A 25,320-nucleotide genomic window follows, 5' to 3' on the forward strand; every position below is an offset into this window, starting at 1 on the left:
AGTCCCAAACGTTTCTACATAGGTGTATTTAGCTAAATGTTCTTTTTTGGTGCAGACACTGTATTTGCGGACTTTATTGGCCTCATAGAGAAAGTTGTCCAACCAGAAACAAACTATCAGGAGCAGTAGGTGACCACTCTCCAGGTCTTTGGCCAGGATCTTGGTCAGGAGCTGAAGACTGAGTCATGATTTGGGTTGATGGGGACAGAGGAAACCGGAATATACAGGGGGAGGGCAAGAAGGCCTGGCCCCGTACTGGAATCCAACCCGGGACCTTCTTGCTGTGCTTGTCACTAAATCTGTGTCACATCCTGCCCCTCTGCTATTGATGGGCTCACCTGAACCAGAGGGGCAGCATGTGTAAAATACTCACAGCAGCCGATATGAAGACTTGCAGCATCAACAAAAAGGGAAAGTGCTCTATGAGGCATCTCCCCTTTTTGCACATTTAAACTGGACATATGCCAAGCAGAGGGGATAGATACAAAGACACTGAGGTGGTAGGAGCGTTCCAATAATCAATACATGACAAGCTCCAAGATTTTCTGCTGATGCTAAAGAAATACGAGCATCTCTCTCAAACATCCTCGCAATTTTACTTTAAAAACTTTCGGGTTTTGTCGCAAAACTTTTGGATGGATTTGACATCTTTTTTTTTCTTTCCCACTTCCTACAATGTCATGTCATCATACCAAAAAAAAAAACGGTTTAATTTTTTTCTAGAATCATTTAATGCTGACAAAAACAACTCAAGAACGAAATGAGAAATGCGAGTAGCCATCAACTCCTCACATTCAAGACAGTGGCAATGACTGCGAAAAGAGGGGAGCCAGTGAAGGGAAGAGAGAGGGAGCCAGTGACAGGCATCAGTGTGGGACAGGAGGGGCGATAAGAAAAAGGACTTATCCACATTAAGCTCTGAAACATCAAACGGTAAAAGGCAGAGACCATTTATGCCAAACTGACTAATTCATCTGTTTTCTTTTGTTCCCCAGATTATTATGCGCTCGTGCTTCACAGCTAGAAGGTCCGGGTGTGGAGTTTACATGTTCTCCTCGTGTCTGTGTAGGTTTCTAAACCACTAAAAACATGTACAATAGGACAGGATGAATGTAGAGTGTGAGTGAGTGGTTGGTGGTGGCCAGAGGGGTCGATGGCAGAGACTGGTAGCCTCGCTTCCGTAAGGGACAGCTGTAGCTTACCACCACCGAGTCTGGAGTGACTGTATAATGACCACAGTGTGGACCTTTGAGAAACTTAATACAGGCTTGTAAAGCGCAATACAAGTGTAAGCCACTATTATTATTATGATTATGATTATGATTATGATTATTATTATTATTATTATTGTTTGCAGAGAGAGAGAACATGTTAACCTCACTGCAGCAATAACAGCATCTCTCTGTGATTCTGCATTTTGCATTCAAAGATTTTTCATTTCTTCAATCTTAAAATCCGATTCTACTTCTCATCTCATGTCATACTTTTATTTCTGCTATTCCACTCTGGTACCTGGTACCAGATGGAAAAAATGCATTTTTTTATTTGATATTCTGAACAAACTTTCTGCCTAAGTATCAAATCTGTCTCGTGTGACTTTTAATCAGCTTGAGTAAAGATTTCTCTGTAAACCTGACTGGTACAAGCGTCTGTGCTCCACACTGGTAATGACAGTTGAACACTGCCGTACAGAGCTGCCACAGGTAAATGATATCAGCAGGTACAGAGCGGAGAGAAACAAATGTATTATACCAGCAGAAACATAGAGGTGCAGCGGCACCGCATCCACTCGACTTTGAAGTGCATTTGTCACGAGGAACAGCAATGCTTGACATCAAAGGGGGCATTATAACAACCCCGGGCTTTTTCAACTTCATAACAAAGTGTTCACTGTGTCTTTAAGCATGTGCTGTTTATTCCATTCATTCACAGCATGAAACAAAACTCAAATCAGAAGAGGGGATGAGAGAGACACAGTCTGCAAAACGGTGATAATATCCAAGCAAAGATACAGAAGTAATAGAAGGAATTAAAATTAATAAGTATTTGAACTGCAGAGCAGAGTTTTTACCTTGTAATGTTGTATTTTTCATGTTTGAAGTGAGAGTTGTGTTGTTAGTGTTGAAAGAGAAAGACTTTTTGATCAAGAAATCTGTACATTTCTGAAAGCTCTCAAATTATCCAGGAGTTTTCCATCATTGCAGAAGTTTTAAAAGAAGTACCTGACTGGCTTGTTTCAGATGAGTAGTGACGAGACAACCAAGTACAGATGACAACTATGAGAACTTTTGATCTGATCAACTATGTATACAGACACAATTCAAGCATAGTCTGAGAAATTATATTGTAAAAGATATTGAATTTAGAATATATTTTAGAGTCTAAAATAAATACACAAATGCACCAGGATAACACCTGGCTATTAAACTTTTTTTTTTTTTTATTGTTTCTTATGCATTGATTATTCTGTTAATTGCATTATAAAACGTTGAGTACTATTAAAATCGGCATTAAACACTGAAATCCTTGAGGCCTTTGTGCTTTGCATTGAAATAAAACTAAAGCAGATTCAGGTTTCCACAATTTATTCTGACATGCAAACAATTTCTCTGACATAACCTTTATTTTCATGTATTTACTTTTCATTGTAAGTCTGTCTATCTCATCTAACCCGCACTGACATGAGCTAACACGAGCATACACTGTGGGGCTGTGTGCCTCAGCAGGTGGCAGCGAGCGATAAAGACGAGGCCAACCGAGGAGGAGACACAAGATAAAACTGCAGTGCTGACGGGCAGCACTGAGAGAGAAACTGAAAGGAGGAGAGTAGCGCATGCACTACAGCAGAGAGATAGGAGGCAGAGGCAGGACAAAGAGTGAGGAGATGCAATGATCAAACTTCATCTAAGAAACATTTATAAAAAAAAAAAAGGCAATTATTATGTCGATCAATGTTGTTCAATCAGAAAGGTGAGAACTCTTTGTGCCAATCTTAGGCCGGCATAAATGGAGAGGTTGCAGTTGACATTTAATCAAACTTGCAAACTCTGTTATTTGTCAAATGGAATGCAAATTATGAAAATAAGAACATGTATAATAAATAGTCTTGGAAAGTTGAATAAGTGTGATGTAAAGGTGTGTCTGTATAAGCAAACAAGAACAGAAACTAGAAACTGTTTCCTTAAATGTTGGTGTGACATGAAGCTGATAAACTATAAACCAATAATCATTCATTTTGGCTCCTTTGTAATCAATTACGTGAGTACACAGAACCTTAATTAATAGATAAGACATTTCTTGATGCGATTTCAAAAAGTCAACATGCACTTCCGTGTCTGATCTCCACACTATCCTCTATTGTATTAGACCCCATAGAGTGGTAAAATTACAGTGCAGCCCGCATCTTGAGTGCCTATGGAGGAGCCATTAGCTAACCAAGTTACAAGCTCTCAAGGGGTTCAAAAAGCCTTATGGGACAGAGGGCAAATGCAGCTAATGTTATTAAAGTTTGGATGGAAGTCATTATTGACTATAATTATCATGATATCATAATCAAAATGTGGACACTGCAAGGATAATAATAAGTCTTGTGTTGGCACAGTAAACCAAACATAAAAATAGGTTGTGAAAATACCCCCATGTCTCTGCCTCTGTCGCTTTCTGTCTGTGTCCCCGAACCCGTCTGTGAGCCAAATCCAATTTTGTTGGAGCATCATGTTGTCCTGATAGGATCTATCACCTGGAGCAGAGCAGCACTGCTCCCAGGAAATACCCCGCTCCGAGATGAATGTGGTATGTCTTACACCAGGAGTGATGGCTCTGATCATTTCTATAGATAACATGGGGATATTAATTTTTGTGGAGATGGGAATGAGGATCACGATGCTTCAGTGTATATTGAGATCCTCAGTCTTAAGGATGAAGTTCATAATTCAACATGTGTCCATTCTGTGTGTCACCCTGCACTCACAGCACTATTCTGTCAAAGTCACATTCAGAGCAAGAATTGCAATATTTCAGAAATGCTTTGTCCCCAAATTACCTCTTCAGTATGGATGCACCCTCCTCTCACATACATGCAGGTGTCCAGTTACACTGCAGCTCAATGACACTCAGTGCAGTCAATACTGTGAGAGCAATGACTTGCAGAAAGTAATAGCAGCTTTAACAAAAAATTCAAGGCTCTTGATAAACAAATTGTAATTCATGTTTTTTGTCTTAATCTGTCGTAAATCTGTCTTCATAATCTTGGTTCTTAAGTAGAGAAATGAATGCACAGCAATAATGTGGCAGTTTGGTTTGTTATTGCTGTGTTTCGTTGGTAACTCGAGGCTGTTGTGTACCTTCATGGCCTCTGCTTTCTTGTGGAACATCTCCTCCATGTCTTGTGCCAGCCGCTTGACCAGATGCAGCCCGTCAATCTCCTCCACACGAACTGCCCGCTCAAACTCTTTGTATTTCTGAAAGGAAAAACAGAAAAATGGGTAATAGATCATTTCACATTAATACCAATCCAATTCAACTTTATTTATAAAGCACTTTCAAAACAACACAGACCAACGTTCTGAACACAAGTTTTCATCTTTACTAATAGAGGTAAAAGCATCGGTTGATATTGTGGGGTAGATGCTTATAAGCATTAGGCTTCAACCTACTCCTTTTGAGCTTTTTCTAAGTATTGCTTTGCTTGAATCTATAATAGAAAACGCAATCTCAATGGCCGCCGCCTGGGCGCCGCCATGTTTATTTCTCATACCGACTTTGAAGCTAAGCAGGGACGGGACTGGTTAGGACTGGGATGGGAGACCGTTTGGGAACACCAGGAAGCCTGGCGACAGTACTGAGTTTGTGCGTGGTTGGTGCTGACCGTATTCCGTCTCCAAAGCTTTGTCTCCGAAAAAAAGTACACGCAAAACATTGCCCAAAACCTGCTCAAACACGAGCCTCTAATCAAACGCGCTGCTCCGAGTGATTTATCCTCCGTGTGAGTAAAAGCGAAAATGAAACTACCACTTAACGAGCGCACGGCCTGCACTGCGTAGTTTTTTTCTTTTTTTTTACTTTGCTGCTGTACCATTTGTTTTCTATTTTGCTTTCACGTATTGTGAGCCCAGAGGTACATTTTATTCTAAAGCAGCTTTGAAAGCATTGCCAATTTTATTGTAAGGTTATGAATACTGTCTAACAACGATCATTAGGCTATTTCATTTCAAAACCTACTCATTGTTTTTTTTATTGCACACTACCGTGATGCACCAAACCACGGGTCCTGCACCGTGAACCAAACCGTTAGAGCTGAACCCCTAATATTTATCCATAAAAATTCCACTGTCTCTTGAATTCTATTCCCTGAGTTTAGCGAACATATTGTTGTTGTAGTTAATAAGAAAGGAGTACGAGTGCATCAAACACTCCAATTGCAGTTTGTTTGAAATTATTTTTAGCCTTCATTCTTTTACACATTTGTAGTGGCCATAGTTTTTGGGTTGGGAACCACTGGTCTACAGTTGAACTGTGTGACGGGTTGGACATTTCTTTGTACTCACTCATAATCTCAGAATATCAAATGTGGAGACTAGCGAGGCCCGGCCGAAGGCCGGGTCTCAGCTAGTACTCATATAAACAGCAGAAAACAAATAGCTTTTTAAAACAAATACAAGAAAAGAAAAAAACCACGAAGGTGCACAGGGAGCAATGTCAAAGTATTGGACAATAGGAGGATTATACAGAATGTATTATTTATTTATATTAACCAATAATTTCTTGTCATCCTTTATTTCATACTAAATTAGAGTGTGTTTTCTAGGTGGGAAAAGTTTTAGACATACATACTAATGAATGTTAAATTGCACATTGCACATTACATTGCAATGTAATGTAGATGTCTCTTACTGAGACATGAAATATGACTTCTAAAATATACTGTATTGAAAACTTGTTCAAAACAGAAAAATACCTTCAGATTTTCCAAGCTTAAATAAAAGATGTGACACACCATGTTGCTGATATTAATTTTATTCTTCCTCCAACCTCAGCGCGCAGATTAACTGCACTTCAGTTAAGGATGGTGACATTAAGTCTGGCTAATTCCACACGTGCCATCACAGGAGCGCTGAAGCAGGCACCAAGTACTTCAGTAAAGGGACAGGGAAATATCTAAGAGGCTGCACTGTGGGGATTTAGCACAAGATTACCACCAAATCAAATAGCATGGCCTTGCTAATGTTATCCCAACCTGCTTACACACAGCAGAGAGCAGATCCACAGGCAGCAAGGGAGAAGGACAGGGCAGGGGGGCATGAATGTATGAATTTAGGATTCATGGAAAATGTTGGGCACCACAAATACTACAAAGCATAAAATAAATCATGCAAAAAAATATGTATTAATGGTGGTTCTCAACTGTCAGGGCATTGGGACCCACGATCACCCTGGCATGACAAGCTACGACCCATGACTTAGACTAATAATAATACATAGCATAAAGATTTGCATGAATATCTAAAGCTCTAATAAATATCTAAAGCCCTAAAATTGTACTTAAGACTGGAAAAAGCCGCATTCTCCTATTTACTTCGACTTCACTGCATGGATGTCAAAGTGCTCCTATGGTGTTATTACGCCTTATAATATAGTACCCCTTTCTATCCACTTGAAAATCGACATTTTTAATTTCATGTAACTTTCCTTGGATCGTGTAACCGCTTACGTAACTGTATTTAAATAGGGAAAACGTGGAAGAGCTTGGTCACGTCTAAGGAAAAGAGGAGAGGCTAAATGCTAACAACATCTGCGGTGTTTCTGCGTGACTGAGCGCACACGTAAAGACCAGACAGGTACGCATCAACTAAGCTCAGGTAAGAACATGTGGCCTATTCTTTTAAATACATTTGCAAAATTATATATTGTGTTTGTAATGTTTGTGAAAACTTCTTTCAAACTACTTTTGATTTGTCGCCAAAATGTCAAATGTGTTGCCAGATCCAAATGAAAATCCAGCCAAAAGAAGAAGTTTCAAATCCTGTTCAAAAGCCCTGCAGCCGACATCCAAAAAGTGTCTCTCCACATATGGCAATACTGGCACAAATACAAAGACAAACAAAGAAGAACATCTCAGAACAAAATAACAAAAAGCATGTTCACCTGAATTAGCAATGCCTTGGAACCATAAAGCAGTGTGACGCGAGAGTTTCTCTGTACATACAGCGTGCGAAATTGAAAGTAACATCAAAGTGCTCTGGTGTAGCCTCAAGTGCTGTGTCTGAGTCCAATCAAAGTCACTGCTGATGACTCAGGGAAAACGATACAGACTGTGAAGGAAAAAGTCCAGATAATCATATAGACAGATCACTGCACTTTGTACAAAAACATTCAGCATCGCATTCAATCACAACAAAGATGCGCAAAGAGCCAACCTTCACTAAGGAATTGGCTGAGACATGCAATAGAGATGTGTCCATAGATGAAAGCTACCAGTAAAATTTTAAGGTAAATTCATCGTTTAAAGGTACACTATGCAACTTTTTTATGTGGGATAAAAACTTGACATCTGTGCATATTTGACCTTTCAGTGACTCAGTGGCGTTATGCATGCTTTCCCTCACAATGGCCTTTATGATGCTCCAGAATCAATTGTTTTGAGGGGTTCATACCAGAAACTGAACAGAAACCCAAAAACAATTGATTCTGGAGCATCGCAGACGCCACTGTGAGGGAAAGCAAAGGTGTCACGCTGCACCCATAACGCCACTGAGTCACTAAAAGGTCAAATATGTACAAATATCTTCTTTTTCTTTTCACATAAAAAGTTACATAGTGCACGTTTAACTTCAAAAAGGCTATGAAAGAAAAACTAGGGTGTGTCTGTAATTAAATAAAGTCACCACCTTTTGACGCTCTTAATAATTAATAATAGTAATAATAATAATTAAGGTCAGTTACACAAATATTAACCGTGCAGTCCAAAACATCTGCAATATGACAGTTAAGATGCAAGTCAAACCAAAGAATTCATCGTCAACTTCAATATGAATCTCTTTACAGGGGTGTAATGTCACGTGAACGTAGTGACATGACAGTTGGTGAACAGAGGCTGAAGTAAAAAAAAAAAAGAAAACAATGACATAGCAGTAGCCCCTAGTGAGAATATTCTTTTTTTCCTGGATGTTTTTTGTGTGGTCAGTGAGAGGTTACAATGACAGGATCCACAGCCGCGCCTCACAAACCTCTCGCTGTGTGGAGCTGTGCAGTCAGGCTGACCACAGACCAGAGAGAAGACAAGACAAGGCCAATTAGCCGCGAGCCATTCTGTTCACTTCACATCATCATCACAGGAGAGTCCAGCCGACACACCCAGCCCCTCATCTCCTGCGAGAGGTTCAGAAACGCATGTACTACAACCTGAGCAAACAATGAATCAATGAGGAGGAGAAACGGCGGGTTTTGCTCTAGTGTATAGTGTATGTTGTGTGGAATTGCGGGAGGGATCCAAGAGATGAAGCGATGCGTCCAAGCCTGAGGATGCACCAGGAGGCAGCACTAAGGTCACAGGCAGAACAAAAACGGCCAGTGGCAAAATAGCTCAGATGAGCTTCTTTCACATGTTCATAAAACTCAGGTTATGCAAGGCTAAAATATTGTTCACTGCTTTCAGAATTATGTATTTTTTGTGTGTGTGTGCGTGCGCGCGTGTCTGTCTGTTTTTTTGGCTATACTATTTTTTAAATACAGAACTACCAGCAGCTGATTAACTTTGCAGTTGTTTTGGTACTAATATATTGGGTCCATTTGAATTTTTATCCCAATGTTTTTTTTAAATAAAGTACTATTAACTCAATTCCCCCCCAAAAAGGATAACAATAACCCAAAGGTTAAAAAAAAAGAAAACAAATCTCATGCATTTCCTTTAGTCAGATAGATGACCTGAAATACAAACCCAAGCGTAATAATTAAATCTCAACCACTGGATAACAAATAAATTATACAAGTCCAGGCCCAATACTAAGCACATCGCCCTAATCAAACTGGACAGGTGTTGTGTATTTGTCAGTCTCAATCACAGCCTCTTTCTACAGACACCAGCGACATAATCTTATTTGCATCTGTGTCTCTGTTTCCATGGGGTTTATATAATTAAGTGTTTAATGAAGGGGGAAAAGTTCATTTCGCACAAAGACTCAGCGCCATTTCCCCAAATCCCAGCTCATTTTACGGACCACCAGAGCCACTTCACCAGCAGCCTCTCTGGCTTACTATCACAGCTGCCGATGTTGCTGCCTTTTATCTCTCCCACACATTCAACATCTGTGTAAAGCGGCTTCTAATATAGACGTAATTATCTCTGTTTACAATGCAATGATTTGTGTTCATATTGGCTGATGTATAGAAGCTATTTTATAAAAGCAACCCACAGAATGCTCGCAAAGAATTATATCCTGTCCCAGTCATACACAAGGTTTTTTTTGTTTTCATTCACAAAAATACAGCTCAACTTGTTTTGTTTGTGACTGGCAGCATGTCTGATTCTCGGAGAGAGAATGAGAGTAAATTGATGAACAAAAGGCGCTGCTTGGGAAATCCTCCGCGCCTTTGTGTATGTGGTAAAAGACACGAAAACAGCAGCAAAATGAAGCCACTCAACAGACTCTCTGATGTTCGGAGCAGCAGACAGAAGCGAGCATCGCAGCACATAAGAAACACTTTCAACTGCAAGAGGGAAATGTAAAAATAAACATTCATTGACATCGACTGGCTCATGATCACTATGCCACAGTCTAAAATCATCTTACAAATAATCAATATAATTGTACTGTGCCTATAAATGTATTTAATAACCGACAACGCAAACAGGAAACTACACGGTAATTACAAGTTCCACCCACATGGCCTATAAATATGACTTTATTGGAGAGAAACAAACACAACTGCAGACATTTGCCCAGTCATTGCACCTATCCACCTACAGTACAGACTGTGGCACAGATAAAGAGATGTGGCTCCCTTTGCATAATACAAAAGAAGTCACAAGAATTAGACCGACCAGTGAACACTAGCCATATCATTGTTTAGACTAGAGAATGCCATAGGTGAGAGCATCAGTTCTTCTAAAACTCGTCTTTGCAGTGTCATCAGTTTGTCGAGCGTGCTGGAGATCCCTAAAGACATGTTCGTAATTACAGCTGACAAGAAAGGAGAAGGTAAGGAGGCAAGGTGACACCCGGAGGTGTCGCACGGCTACACCACATTCACTTTTGTGTCACTCAGTCCCTGCTGTGACCACCTAACTGCGGAGAGAGGTTATATGATTTGGGATCATTTGTCCTTCTAATATTAATGAGACTGCATCCATTTTAAGTCTACTGTATTTCAGAGTAATCTTATTTCTAGACTTGTGAGCGCATTTTTTTTATAAGGTTTCAGCTCTGGAAAGGTGGGATTTCCTGAGTCCAACTGGAGCATTTCTTAGCAATAGTTTTGCAGAGACTTGACCTGCATCTTGACCTTTATGTCTCTAAAAATCTTTATTGTTTTTGATACTATATTTTGCATTTGATAACACCAATAACACTATTTTCAGAAACTGCAGTACCAATGCTTTGATGCAGTAAGTTTATTATTAAGATTCACATCTGATTCACTGTATATATTCAATGACAAATTATTTGGGTGATAAAAAAAGAAGTTATTTTTACATGAAAGTTACGATAATGTATTTATCGACGGCGATCCAGTGGAAATCAACACGGGATCGCCAAACATGCCATAAAGCCAAAGCCATAAAGCCACAGCCCTCCCATGCTACGCTTTGGCACTCCTCCTTTTTTTCTTTATGCCACCCGACAAATTGTACCCTCAAAAGAAGAGCACTGGCTGCAGATGAAGTGGAACAATTAATTTCACGCCTGTCCTCCCTGCCTCAAAAGCCTGTTGGTCCGGGTCCCTATCTCCTGCCACTGGAGACATTTCCTGCTGGATTTTACATGCAAGAAGTTACATGCTTTAAGACCAGCAGGAGAAATAGTAACAGAGATTTTAAAAGTAAGTATGTCATGTGGTGGAATTGACATTAAGCCAAAAATGCTTAAGCAATAAGCATTTTAAGTATTGTGTATGGGATATAATACTTAATTACAAGCAAAAGTGTACACATAGTAACTTTGCAATAAACCTATGAAGACACAAGGACAATAACATTTAAATTTAAAATCTCACATTTGAAATAGATGAAAAAAGACATTGAGGATAATAAATGTGCTTGCCTGATGGGACACCCCCATTTGTCAGCTTTGAATATGCTATTGATCACAGTGTGAAGATGTGGCAAATCTGGATCAATGCGTTTGAATGGAGAGGGTGTGGAGAGCACATGCCCATGTAATAACAGTGACAGACCACTCAATCAAACAGTATTGTGGGTAAAACAGAGCGTGCAAGCCACAGGGAGATGATGGGAAAGTAAAAGAAAAGAAAAAAATGTCTTACTCATAAAACTGATAATAATAATTGAGACAACATTATTTGAAAAGTCTAATTTTCACTCACATTAAGAAAATCTTGCTTTGAAGCGCTTGTGTGACTGGGGCCTACGTTATCAGAGGACACTTTCTTCTAAATAAAATATCTTGAGTTCTACGTAAATGTTTAAATGGATGCCTGCCACCAAATCTTTAATTACGATAATTCATCATAATGATGATGCTATAAACGGTTCCTTTCGTATCACTGTATTAAAACTGAAATATCTTTTAGTATGTTGGCCGGTTGTGGTTGGCTTGTGGCTATTCTTGTGCAAATAAGTTTTAAGATGGGAAAAATGGTGAAAGCAAATCTTAATGTGGAAAGCTTCTCAGTCAGCTGTATGTACTGGATGCACTGCCAGGTATACTTTGATACATTCCAACATTTCTAGACTGAATAAACATACAGGTCACTCTATTATCACATATTTTGTAGTATGTTGCTGTCTGCCAAAGAAAATATTAGGGGTGTAACAATTGGATACTGTATCGATTCCAAATATACCTGTTTTGGCTCTCACCAAAGATCAGAGGAAATTGCAGAGATCCTGTACATCCATATTGCTGTCTATCAGTTAAATAAGACTTCACCCTGTTAGATGCAATTCCCCTTATCCCATTTTGTTGTAGTTTCAGTGGTATCAATATACCTATGTACACGTTGCTGTCTATTTTGTCACTTACATATTAAAAATAGATCAATCAATGCCAGAGCAGTTGACCTATTGTTTCTAAAACTGTATTGACTATCGTGAAGTAAACTATGCTTACTAATAAAGCCATTCAGGTGTGCAACAAAACGTTTTTTTTTTTGATAATTGGGAAAGTATAGAAATAGGTCGATAGTTGGTGAACTGATGACTATTACCGTTTTTATAAATTGGAGTGACCTTTGCAATTTTCATGAGCTGAGGAAGCTCCCCATTTAGAAAGGATACGTTGCAGATATGGGTTAGAGGTGCTGCTATAACATATTACTTTCTTAACTTTGGCCATATCAAGGTCGCTCCAATCTGTGGACTTTTAATTTTTACTATTTTGAGTGACTCAGCCAAGCAAACTGCAAATAAATTGAGATATTTTTTATTTATTGCTGAGTCCACTAATAAAGCATTTACCCCTAGACTGTTTACTATGTTCAAATCTAGCCTCGGGGCAGTACCTTTGTGCAGGTCTGTGTTCTAGGAATGCATGTTCCTACATACATTACGCCAACAGAACCAATGTACAGTTAGCACTTCAACTTTAATTGCTCCTATAATGTTGTTGCTGATTGAAATACTGAAAAGCTTTTATATGGCTGCAAACAGCTTAATGACTTTACAGTGTAATGGATTTAATCTTGATCTGAGCGTGTTCCAGTGTAATTGAAACCGCTTCCCCTCCTCAAACCCAATCTATCCAGCTCTGTGTATCTGTGTGCTATTGGAGTCTGCCCGAGAGGCTGTCGACGGGAGCTGCAGACTAACAGCTGTAGTCTGAGGAGCTGCAGGAGTTCAGACCGTCAGGGCCTGTTTCAGGACTGTGTGGAGCATGCACCATTTCCCTCAGAAAGCCGGTTTTCCCTAATGACCGCCATCATTCACTGTCCTTTCATGCCACCACCAACACTTACAAACTCCTACAGGCCAAATAATCTTCGCCAGTGGGGCAACACTTAAGGAAGCATGATTCAGCTCAGTGCCTATTCATGAAAACTCCAAACGCTTTCAAATTGTGCCTTAGGGTCTCACCCACAGCCCTGGCATCCATACTCTACACAAAGACTTCTGCCCCGAGATGTGCACCAAACCACCTACAGTGAGTGTCATGCAGAGGTTATACTTTCTCGCCAGATGAGAACTCAGTGGTTTAGTCAACAACTGCTCCACTCAGAAGACAAGCATGGGTGAATCCGTCATGTCAGCCAGCACATGATAAATTCAAATACATTTTATAGTTTTTCTTTTTGCAACAATATCAGATTTAATGGTAAATGGTCTCAACTTTTTTCCACCTATATTAGGCACTCAAAGCGCTTTACAGCAAGGATCCACTCACCCATTCAAACTCTCATTCATACACCAATGTACGCAGACACTGGGGGCAATGTGGGTGAAGTGTCTTGCCCAGTGTGCACTTTCAGGAGGTGGGATTCGAACCCCTGACCTTCCGATCATGAGAAGACCCGCTCTACCATCTGCGCCACTGTCGGCCCTAATAAAGAATGCGAGGAACAACGACTCAAATAATGAATCAATATCCCTCTATCTATCCCTCCTCTCTGCATTTATGTTTCTAATACAACTCAACAAAATGTGCAAATGTGACGTGTAATAAATTAAAGCAGAACGAAGGATCTCATGCCCCGAGAGGCCATAAGCGCCACTGCAGGTGTAGTAGCATGTTTTGTTTTTTTACTCATTAAGTGTCCGTGAGAGTAAATACTACTCTGACAGAAAGGGAGAGAGGGATATTGTACATCCAATTACATAATGGAGATCATTTTTCACTCAAACTTGCCTGTAAATACTGTTTAAGTGGCGCTAGCCCGCAGTTAGCTTTACCCGCTAGCCTGTTAGCTTCTTCTTCGTGATTCCATTAGTGTGTATTGGTGGCTCCGACCCAGAGGCAGGAAAATTGCAATTGTGGTTTTCTGGCCAGAGACACCAGGGGGAGATGAAACTCCCCCAATCATCCTATTAACACTTGTATTACCCCCAGAGGGACTACGAAAAGGATTTATTGAGGCAAACAAGTTACTTAGTTCTTCTTTAACTGTCCGGCACATAGAAGAGTTGATCGGCAGTCAAACGAGAGAGGGCTTCACATCATGGTTGCCAAATGCATACGTGCAAACTATGAATATGATGAATGCCAGTGAAAATTCACACTTTACCTGGCAACTCGTGAGACCATGAAGCTACAGTGGATGGTGTGGAAGTGGTGTCAACGTGCTCCGATGATTTCAATTTAGTCAACGCTATTTCAAAACCAGCAAAAGTAGCATATCGCCTCCATTACCTCAAATGCTCATGACTTTTTTCTATTCAAAAGTTAAGATGCAATACCTCACTAAACTTCTCTATACAGCTATAACTCACTTGACTAAAAACATAATAGCGGTGAGCAAGGCTAATCTGTCCATATGAAACTGATGAATAGTCCGCAGTCTATCTGGACTCCCCGGCTTTCCGCTAGCTTCACCAAAGTCCTGCACATTTTTCATGCTTAGCAGCGCCCACAAAGAGACCTGCTGCTTCCCCATTCCACTCCATACATCCACACACTGCTAAATTGATTTTAGCAGCAGCCGGCGTGAAAGTGGAAAGAGAGAGCAAAACATTGTGCTGGATGTTTAAAGGCAATATTCATCCTCGTTGCAAGTGAAGATTTATTATTATAGGAAGTTACACTTTTAAGCTGCTGCACTGTTCAGTTGGGAATTACTTTGATGTGGACAGAGATATGCTTCTTTGGGTTTAGACACGGGTGTCAGCTGAAATTAACCTGTGTAAAAGAGTCATAAATTATATGCAACAAAAATAAATTGAAATAACCATTGGAATAACTTGAGCCAGTGATAGTTTGGCATCCGGGCTGTCTTCCATCTGACTGAGATTTCCGTCTCTTTTTTGTTTTTGCAAATACAGCCTAAAACAAAAGTGCAATATTTTTAAAAAAAAGGAGCATTTAGTATTTAGTCTTGTTTTAACACATTTTGCTGGGGGGGGAAATCCCTGTGATGTTTAATAGAACCTGCTGTGCTGAAATACTTTAGTATAATATCTCTTCCCCCTCATATCTTGTAGCTCAAGCATTTACACAATACCAGTGACTCGTCCTTTTGGGATTGCCACATCGATTTTGTGGTTTTTGCAGATTTATAAAACTGATTTGAAAGCCTGCTATCTTCAGGCCCACTCACTCTATAAGGATACAGTGCTTATTTCACATTTTAATACAACTCTCTTTTATTAACATTCCACACTTTTCAAAAATAAGTACTTTGTATTTCAGGTCAAATTGGGTCGTGTCAGATAAGGAGGACACAGCAGGTGATTGGCACAGCCGTAATCACAACAGATGTGACGGAGCTAGACACTTAAATAAAACAATCCATTAAGTACAGTACTGGAGTCATAATCAAAGGAACAACAACTTCAAAGTAAACAGATGGAAGATTTGTTTGCTGTGTTCTTAAAGAGGGGGTATTATGCTTTTTTCAATCACATAGCACCAGTCTATAGCACACTACAATGATGACGAAACCTTCATGTTCCTTCTGTTGGTCTGTAAATGCAGTAAATTAAAATAACTGCCTTGTATAAAATTTCTCTCTCAAAATGGCTGTAGCGAATGTCTTGAAATAGGCCTCTGTCTCTTTAAGAACCTCTGACACTTTCTGACATGCCCCTTCCACATGCTGTCTGTGGCATCAGTGGGGAGGGGGTTCTGCTGAGGAGCAGTGGTTGGTTACTCGGCTGGTGACGAAAGCTCGGAGGCGTCTCCAGGAGGTGGGGGCGTTCCTAGGAGGACTCAGGCAAACCTATCCCTAAAATGGCTGCCATCAGAGTTTTTACAGATTACTCAAAAATACGTGAATGTGCCAAGGCAACACTTCAGGTATGTTTTTAATGAGGGAATGACATAATAACATGATGTAAGGCTTGAAAAAGTCAATTTTGCATAATACGCCCCCCCCCCCCCTTTAAAGGGTGACATACAACACAAAATAAGCCCATAATCCATCACCAGACTCATTCTGAGCAGTTCTGCATGTCATCAACTTGCTAGCATGCCAATAATTAAAAGTATTCACTGTATTCCTATACATTCCCATTGCCGCCACCAGCGGGTGGTCCAAGCCAATTCAAAATCCTAATGAACAAACCAATTTCTCGCTTCTAAATTGTATTTCCCATAGATGGACATTAATTAAAGTAAAATGCTGAGCTCAATTCTGCAGGATATGTCCACTTTACATATAAGCCATAGCCACAAACTATCACTTATTGAAAGTCAAAGCGAGCTTGAAAATAGTCCAACTTTCAGTGCAATGTAATAAAAGCAGCCGTAAAGCTCTCTTGTTTCTGGACGTGTCATCAGCGATCAATAGAGTTCAATAGTGAGTCACACAGATTCATGTTTAAGTAGCTCTTAGTCACTGAGGCACTGCTCGACTTTACACAGTGTGAATGAAGCAATAAACACACTTGAGGAGAGGGCTCTAAAAGCTGAATGTGTCATTATGACCTGGTTCTAACAGCGCCATACTTCAGTTAAAAAATTTAAAGATTTTGACATAAAAACGTAATTGCATCAGTGGCTGCTCAGTGTACGGTAAGAAAACCTCACTCTGCCTGTGCTTGGTCATAGCAGTTGAGGTTAATACAGTGGGAACCAGATGTTTACATACACTATATAAAAGGACACATATGCATTTTGTCTCAGTGTCTGACATGAATCCAGAATTCACTTTTCCTTTTTTAGATTTTTAAATTAGAATTGTCAAAATTATTTCTATTTGCTGAATGCCAGAAGAAGGAGAAATATATTTTCTACAAAGTCAGAAGTTTACATACACTAACATTACTATACCTTTAAACAATTTAGGAAAGCACAGATGACCATGTCATGTCCTTGGAAGCACAAATCTGATTCATCCTTGGGTGCAATTTCAAGACACTTGAAGGTGCCAGGTACATTGGTTAAAACAATTATACGCATTAGAAAGAAGGCGGGCTCTGTGTCCCAGAGATGAACGTGCTGTGGTCTGAAATCTGAATATCAACCCAAGAACAAATGCAAATGACTTGAAGATGATGCTGAACCTGGTAAGAGTTTGTCATTATCTTGCCTGGCTCTGCCATACTGTTCCCTGTCCATTCCACGCAGGGAAGTTAGTTTGGTAAAGGAGCAGTTTGAATGGGCGGGCCTAATGCGCACAGTTTGACAGTGAATTAAACCAATCAGCAATTAGTGGACGTGACGACAGCTGTAGTCCAATTCACAATTCCCAATTGAACTACAACATAGCGGCACAGCCAGTGACGTGACCTTGTCAATTCTCTGTGACGGTTGTGATTGGTTCGGCCTTAGCCACTCATCAGTTTACCGTATGTGACAAGACCCACCTTCGTTCGCGCAGAAAAGAAGTGGGTGTGGTTTACCCGGCTAGTTACGTATCATTACGCATCAGTGAAACAAGTACTGTACCAACATGGGCTGAGAGGGTACTCTTCCAGGAAGAAGCCCTTACTTCAAAAGAAACATACAAAATAAGACATATCCTGTGGTCTAACGGGGGTGGGGTTGTTCTGCCTGGGGGAGAAAATGGTGCAAGAAAGAACACTACGTGGAAATATTGGTTCAACATCTCAAGACATCAACCAGGAAGTTAAAGCTTGGGCTTAAGCAAACAGCCAAACTAGTTCGATGTGGCTTCAGGATAATAAAGTCAATGTTTTGAAGTGGTCATCACAAAGTCCTGATCTCAATCCAGTTGAAAATATATGGGCAGAGCTGAAAAGGCATGTGCATGTGACCTACAAATGTGGCTCAGGATGGTTCTGGATGGAGGAATGGACAAAATGTTTGTGGAAGGATATCCAAAATTATACCCAATGTATACAGTTTAAAGGCAATGCTACCAAATATTAATGAAATGTATGTAAACTTTTGGCATTGTAAAAGGTAATATAAAACTGTGTAGAAAATTGTAACTCTCATTCTTCTGGTATTTAGCAAATGCTAATTGACAAGAAAAAAAGTAAAAGTTAATTCTGGTTTCATTTCAGGCAGAGAGAAAAAGTATGTATGTATTACATACACTATATAAAAAGACGCATTTGCCTATTTCTATGTAAACATCTGGTTCCCACTGCATGTTCTTCGTATTTGCCCCATCCTGCAATGCCACAGGGGCAAACTGTTAGGAGAAGTGTACAACTGCAGTGCAGCACTCAGGAACCCATCTCCAGATCTTTAGCCAAGACCTTGGTCAGGTGTATCTAGACCATATACAGAAAGGCCCCACTTGGTCTGGGAGACGAAACTAGGGCTTGTTTTCTTGCGCCACGTTAGGAGGCACTGACATACATTGTCCAATGTCCATAGACTAGCACTGAAGGGAAAAAGTACAAAAAATAGATAAAAGAGCAATGAAACTACTGAGTTAGCTGTTGTGTCACTGCTGATAAATACATCTAACACACTGTGGTGTCTAAATGCTTTCATGTGGATGATAACTCCTGTATTTTAATTTTACAATGTCCATTAGTTCATTATTATGGATTGCACCAGGAATCCCAGAAGTGTTTTGACGGCACAATCTCGAGCTCTACAGCGCTGCACTCTTGTTTCCACTGCGTAGGTGATATGGACAGTGCAGGTAAAGGTCAGGACAAGGTGCTGTACGTATCCCACTGAGCTGTACTTGGCAGCAGTCTCACGGTTATTTTTTACAGTGCAAATGGGGCAACGTGACAAAGGTGTGCGCGTACCAGGATTGTGTGGAGGAAAAATGTGTGACTCGGGACATATTTTGGAGTGGACAGAGTGAGGACATAATGCTAGGCCAGCGGAAGTGTTTTTGGAAGTTGAGGCGTAGGCTCTAAGTGTCCCAGGACTGCCCTTCTCCCATACAGACAGTACATTCTTTAGTGCTGCAGTTACATTCATTATTAAAGGAGAGGAAGGGAGAGGGGACACGCACAGGACACTAAGAGGAAGAAAAATCAACCAAGGTTAAAAATAATATTCATTTATAATATAGCCACAAGCCTATAAATATGGAGGTCATTTACTAAGCGTTTGCACATGTGCAAACACTTAGAGCGTACAAAAGCGTAGAAAAAAGCAAGTGCATGTTAATAATCGCATTTCTAAAAAACGGCAAAGGCCTCAGCACATATTTAGTTCATGAGACATCATGAATATGCAAAATCATAGGGTGATTTTGCCACAATGTGCAAAGTTTGAGGCGGAGAAAATGCAAATTATATTTTTTAGCGGGTTCTGTCTTATTTATTACCACTATGTGAAGTAAAACTGCACATGAAATGAGTACGTTGCAGCAGGTATATTACCTGGAGCAGGTATAAACAATACAATGTAGTTTGTGCAGCAAACGTTTTAAGATGTTTTTATCTGGCCCATTTACAAAGATAAAATAATAATTGTGTTGTTTTAATAGTGTACGGAGTTATACAGAAAACACACTTCACCTGCAATTGTTTTTCCTTGGCTCTCATCCGTATTCCTTTGAAATGAAGCGATACACAACAGCAGTGTAGCTGAACGCTGTCTGTCCCATGTCCTTATAAAGTCTTCAAACTGCTTGGTCTTTGCACTGAAGGAGACTCGTATGTTCAACTGTTCACCCGTTTCTTCCATCCCGGGGCGTCTCCACTGCATGTCCTGCTGTGCCTTTTCCCGTTTCAGTCTATGATCAACTAATCTTCAGACACACGTTCATTGGTTACCTTTTCCTGAAAGTTTTGAGAGAGACGTGTATCTATGTAGGGGCGAGCCGACGACATGAAGATTTGTTTATCTTGTTTTAGTTTCCCTGCGCCGACACGATTAAATATTTGAAGGCAACAATCACAAAACACAGCCAGTAGGCTATTTCTTTTAAGCCTAAGATTTAGATAAGAAGACTGATTTTCTATAATCATTATTATTATTTATTATTGGAATAGGTCTGGGTCAGAGAGCAAACTGTTTAGATTCATGTCATTTAGTTATCCTTGCATATAACCTAAACTAAAGCAAAGAGAAATTGTTTTAATATAACATTTACCTGTAGTAAAGATGAACCTAATAAGTGTCAGTTTGATGGATGTGGACAGGGGCTCGTCTCACAGTCCTTCACACAGCTCTGCACACCATAATGTGTTTAATTCACTTGCCCCGCCTCTATAGATGACCCGATAATCTGTAATATGGGCCATTTCATTAGGAATAATCTGTCATAATTACAAATAACTTGTGTGAGTACGGTCACACATGTGTCTTTTAGTGTCTGATAAAGTCTCGTACAGCTTGAGGGGTTTGGGAGACTAATCTGATAATTGAAAACATTTTGAATGCATTTGGATTTGGCCTGCAGGACATGGGAATAAATTGCCATAGTTTACAAATCTATTTCAACACTGAAATGTTTTAGTTACCATATTTTTTCATTATTATTTTAGGCTGTGTACGCAAAACAAAAGTGTAAATCTCAATCAGAGAGAAGACCTCTGTGGTTTTGCAGTATATTGTGGCTGCATATGATATGTGTACAGCGTATCTACAGGAATACTGTGATAATAATTCGGCCATGTATTGTGCAGCCCTAATTTGGATCCACATAATGCCCATTGCACTTCTGAACTGTTCTCAATATGTAATTGGATTAGTACATTTAACAGGATAATGATAAAAGTGAATGTATCAAAGACCCAATCAACACTTCAAACCTACTTTTTAAGCTCACAAACACAGCTGTGGTCCTTTAAAAATGTAAGTCCTGTATTAGTCCTGTACCCGCCATGCGCTGTGCTCCTGTGCTCTTAACACTACAGGCACACTCTCTTGATTCCCTGTGGCTTTTTTTTAACCAACAAAGGCTTAATTACAGTTTGAGTGAGTGGCTGTGTTAGCTAGAACTAGCCCAATGTGGACTTGAAAGGATATACAAGACACGGGCTAACAGTGTAATTAACTCAGTGACAGGGCATCCCTTCTATTGCTGCTATTTCTTCTTACACACAGAGCCACATTTAGCCCACTGCCTCTATGGATTAAATTTAGCAGGATCACAGTGCTGTCTGCCAGAACAGAAAGAACGAGCAGAGGTGGGTTAGTTGTTAAAATGTAATGTAAAAAGATATTGGTTTGGTTCGCTTTAAAGTGAACCTGCACTTGTGGCTTAGAAACCTGCTTTTAGGCATTTCAACATTGATATTCATGGACTATATAGCTTAAAATCATTTCAGTCCAAGAAAAGAAGGCATTATTAGCAGAGCTGTGTTGATTTGAGTCTCTAAGTTTGGCTGGAGCATCCTCAACTGGCAGCAGAGGGAATTAAGCAAGAAAACAATATACAACAATATACTTTTTTTAGCATATAATGTAATATTTTATTGTTGCTTGTGTGTGCTATTTTACCAGAGTGCCATTATATGTTCGTTATTTGATTAATTTTATTTTAGCCAATTGTTTTTTTCTTTGTTTTTTAAGAATTATGTAGGCTAATGATTCGATTCCTCATGGTGTGACCCGGGCAGGGGGTCACGAACCCCTTTAAAGGAATAGGCCACTGTTTTTTTTCTTACCTTAGCTTTGACGAGTTCTATAGGACCTGTCTGGTCTTCACCCATGCCTTCAATCACTTAAACACAGCGCAGACGGGGTTAGCATTTAGCCTCCCCTGCTCTCCACTATAGCTCCAAAACAGGTCAAGATAGAAGCTACCAAGCTCTTCCACGTTTTCCCTATTTAAATATGGTTACGTGAAGTGTTACACTACAAAGTATAATTACACAAAATTAAACAATGTGGATTTTCTAAGCGGATAAAAGGGGGAACTATATTGTAAGGCGTAATAATGCCAGGAGTAGTTCGAAATCCGCGCAGTAATCTTCAATTTACTGCGCAGTAATCTTCACTTTACTGTGCGGATGCCAAACTACTCCTGGTATTACTACGCCTTACATTATAGTTCCCCCTTTTATCCGCTTAGAAAATCCACATTGTTTAATTTTGTGTAATTATACTTTGTAGTGTAACACTTCATGTAACCATATTTAAATAGGGAAAACGTGGAAGAGCTTGGTAGCTTCTATCTTGACCTGTTTTGGAGCTATAGTGGAGAGAGGGAGAGGCTAAATGCTAACGCCGTCTGCGCGTGATTGAAGGCACGGGGGAAGACCAGACAGGTCCTAAAGAACTCGTCAAAACTAAGGTAAGAACATATCTCAGTATGTAAAAAAGGTGGCCTATTCCTTTAACTGTTGTAATGGGGGTCGCAGCTCCAAAAGGTTGAGAACCACTGGCTTAGAACAATGTATTTGCAATACAGCAACATTTTCATATTAGTTTTTTCTTAGAACCTAGAGATCAAGTGTGATATTACTACAATTTCGGTGCACTTAGTACTTTTGTATTAAAAGTGAAAGTATTTAAACAAAAATCTCAATTAACTGCTTGGGCATTACATCTGATTCAAGTAAGAGCGACTGATTACATTAACTTTGGACTCTGGACAGGAGAGAGACCGACAGGAATCATCAGTGTGCATCCCCTCTGTCTACACCTCATCTCCAGTCGTCCCGAACAAAACCTGACAGCCATTCAATTTTCCCAAAGCTAAATCTAATCTGGTGCGTCTCCCGCTCGCTGACACGCCGCTGCACCGGGACGCCTCAGTCATCATCGACGCTGGCAGAGATTGGCATCGGTGTGCAAGCTTCCCTTTCACTTAACACACACAGAAGGACAACTGCGGGCTACACAAGGTGTGTACAAGGGCTGCAGAAGATGTCACAGAATTAAGGTTTGATCCACTCAGACACAAACTATCAGCTCTTAATGAGATTACAATTTAGATGTCGAAAACAATAGCATGAAAGGAATGAGAAACCACAATATGTTTTCTATATGTAGGAATGGCTACATGGCCATAAGCAAAAGTCTTACATTATCATAAATGATTGTAGTGAAGCTTAGATCGTCGACTGGGTTTGGATGTGTTGAGGACATTTTGTTTCTCTGCACAGAAGCTTCTTCTCAGCTCTTGTGGCAGAATGTGATACTGGACCCAAACCAGAGCGGTTTATATAAGACTCAGGCCCCTCCCAGGAGGAGGGAACCACACCTGCAAATGTATTCAAGTTGTTTACAGCATCACTCAATTTACAAGTCTCGTTTGTTCTCTGCTGCTGAGCCAGTGGGAATGAATACTTCCTGGACGAATGACAGCCTTTACAAATTATGGTATTAGCAATAATTTACTAGGATATTTAATCAGGGAAAATATTTACAATACCTGGACCGAGTGAGGCCTTAACTCAACTTATAAATTTGTATTATTTGTATTGTTTGTGTTATTGTTTTAGTTTGTACTGTCATAGTCGTGTTCTCATTTCATTTTCTGTCTTTCATCAAAGTATCTATCAATGTATTATGTTTGAGCGTAAGGTTTTAATTTCATATTTATGAATGCTGCTTGTTTATTCTCCACTATTTACGGCTATTGCTGTACTTGTTGCAACAGTGCGATTTCCCCATTGTGGAACAAACAGAGGTTTCTTATCTTATCTTACAAACATGAATGGGACAAAATCTCTATTCTTCTCACTAAACTATAGCCAGGCTGTTTATATCAGGTCACCTGTGGAAAACTAGATAAAGGGCCAATGAGTTGTGTTGTTTCATAGATTATAGGCATCTAATAATAAACATAATGTAAAAACAAACATAATAGAAAAGAACATAATTTGACTGGACTTTTATTCCCCAGGGAGCAACATTTCGAAATGTCAGATGAATCATAAACGACTGCGGGCCCCATTTCACTCACTATGTTTTTTCCACTCTTCTGACCATTCTCAAGCAATTACATGTTTTGAATTATAATGCTCAAGAGTAGGCTGCTGTTTTTCATTAAAACTAAAAGTTGCTTTTATAATCATTCCTTTTTGCTTTTCTTCATGCAGTGATCCACACAGGTTTGGGCAATCTATTTCACAACAGATGCCCTTCTTTTCAAGACACATAAAAGTCGCTTTACAATTTTATCCATTCAACCTTTTACCCACGCTACTTTTGCAGCCATAGGTGCCTTGAGGCAGATTGACCTGGGACAATTACAAGTGAATTAGAAGAAAGAAATATTATGAGATGTTTTTTTATTTATTTCTAACGAGCAGCAGAGCCTATAATTAAATATAGTCTGCGTTATAAGGAGTGAGGAGAAAATTTCAAACATGTCCCTGCCTCACAGAGCCATTCCCCACACAGCACCAGTCCTTGTTTCCACCAATCACTCTTCTGTATAAATCTGTAATTAAACTGAAGTGAGCATGAAACATGCATAACACATAATCAACTTCACTCTGAAATCAACTCGTGCTCTCAAATCTAATGTCAAACTAATGTAATTACAAAAGTTAATTTTAGAATGAATACAGCACCGTCTTTCAACACAAAAACAAAAGTAGTAACACAATGCTTTTATCTTACAATATTAATGACTGTGTATAATCTAGTATTGAGAACATGTGCTTCACTCACAGACCATAGTACAGATTGTGCCAGTCCTAGGCCTGGACAATGTGAACGACAACACACATGTGACTGTCTGCACTCAGATCTCTAAGAAAAAGGTGAAAATACCACAGCAGCACTCAGCATCTGTAGAGAGCGCATAATGTAAGTTGTCCCTGGCCAGGCAAATCGATGCAGAGTAGACTCTTGTCACACATCATTACACCTCCCTATCAGCTCTGCTCTTCCCTCTGAATGTACCGGATGATTTATGCTGTTCAAGTGTGGCTTTAAGTACAACACAAAGTTACACACACCTGCTGCCTGTTCCTCACCAGTGCACATGCCTACATTTACATCTCGTAGCCTTTAGTAGGATCTACACGCGAGGAGCCCTGGACATTTGAAAAACAAAATTGTGATCTAAAATTGTGAGCTGTTTTCTCTTTGTAGATATTACTAGTTGATCTTTTAGCAAGGATTTCTTTTTACAGGCTGAATCTCTAAAAAAAAAAAGTATTTTGTGAACACAGGAGATAAGATAAGGCAGAACTTTATTGATAATAAG

At 39.7% G+C, this 25,320-nt stretch overlaps 1 protein-coding gene across 2 annotated transcripts in view; it reads right to left on the minus strand.

Moving 5' to 3' along the window:
• The window catches only part of cacna2d3a (calcium channel, voltage-dependent, alpha 2/delta subunit 3a), a 112,247-nt gene that overhangs the window by 71,214 nt on the left and 15,713 nt on the right, over positions 1–25,320 (minus strand). For both annotated transcript variants that reach the window (XM_079559178.1, XM_079559177.1), the window contains exon 3: positions 4,344–4,460. In XM_079559178.1, the coding sequence (XP_079415304.1) occupies positions 4,344–4,460 (117 nt within the window). The remainder of the gene's footprint in view (positions 1–4,343; positions 4,461–25,320) is intronic.

This window comes from Gobius niger (genome assembly GCF_951799975.1).
Source record: "Gobius niger genome assembly, chromosome: 6".
Classification (NCBI taxonomy): domain Eukaryota; kingdom Metazoa; phylum Chordata; class Actinopteri; order Gobiiformes; family Gobiidae; genus Gobius; species Gobius niger.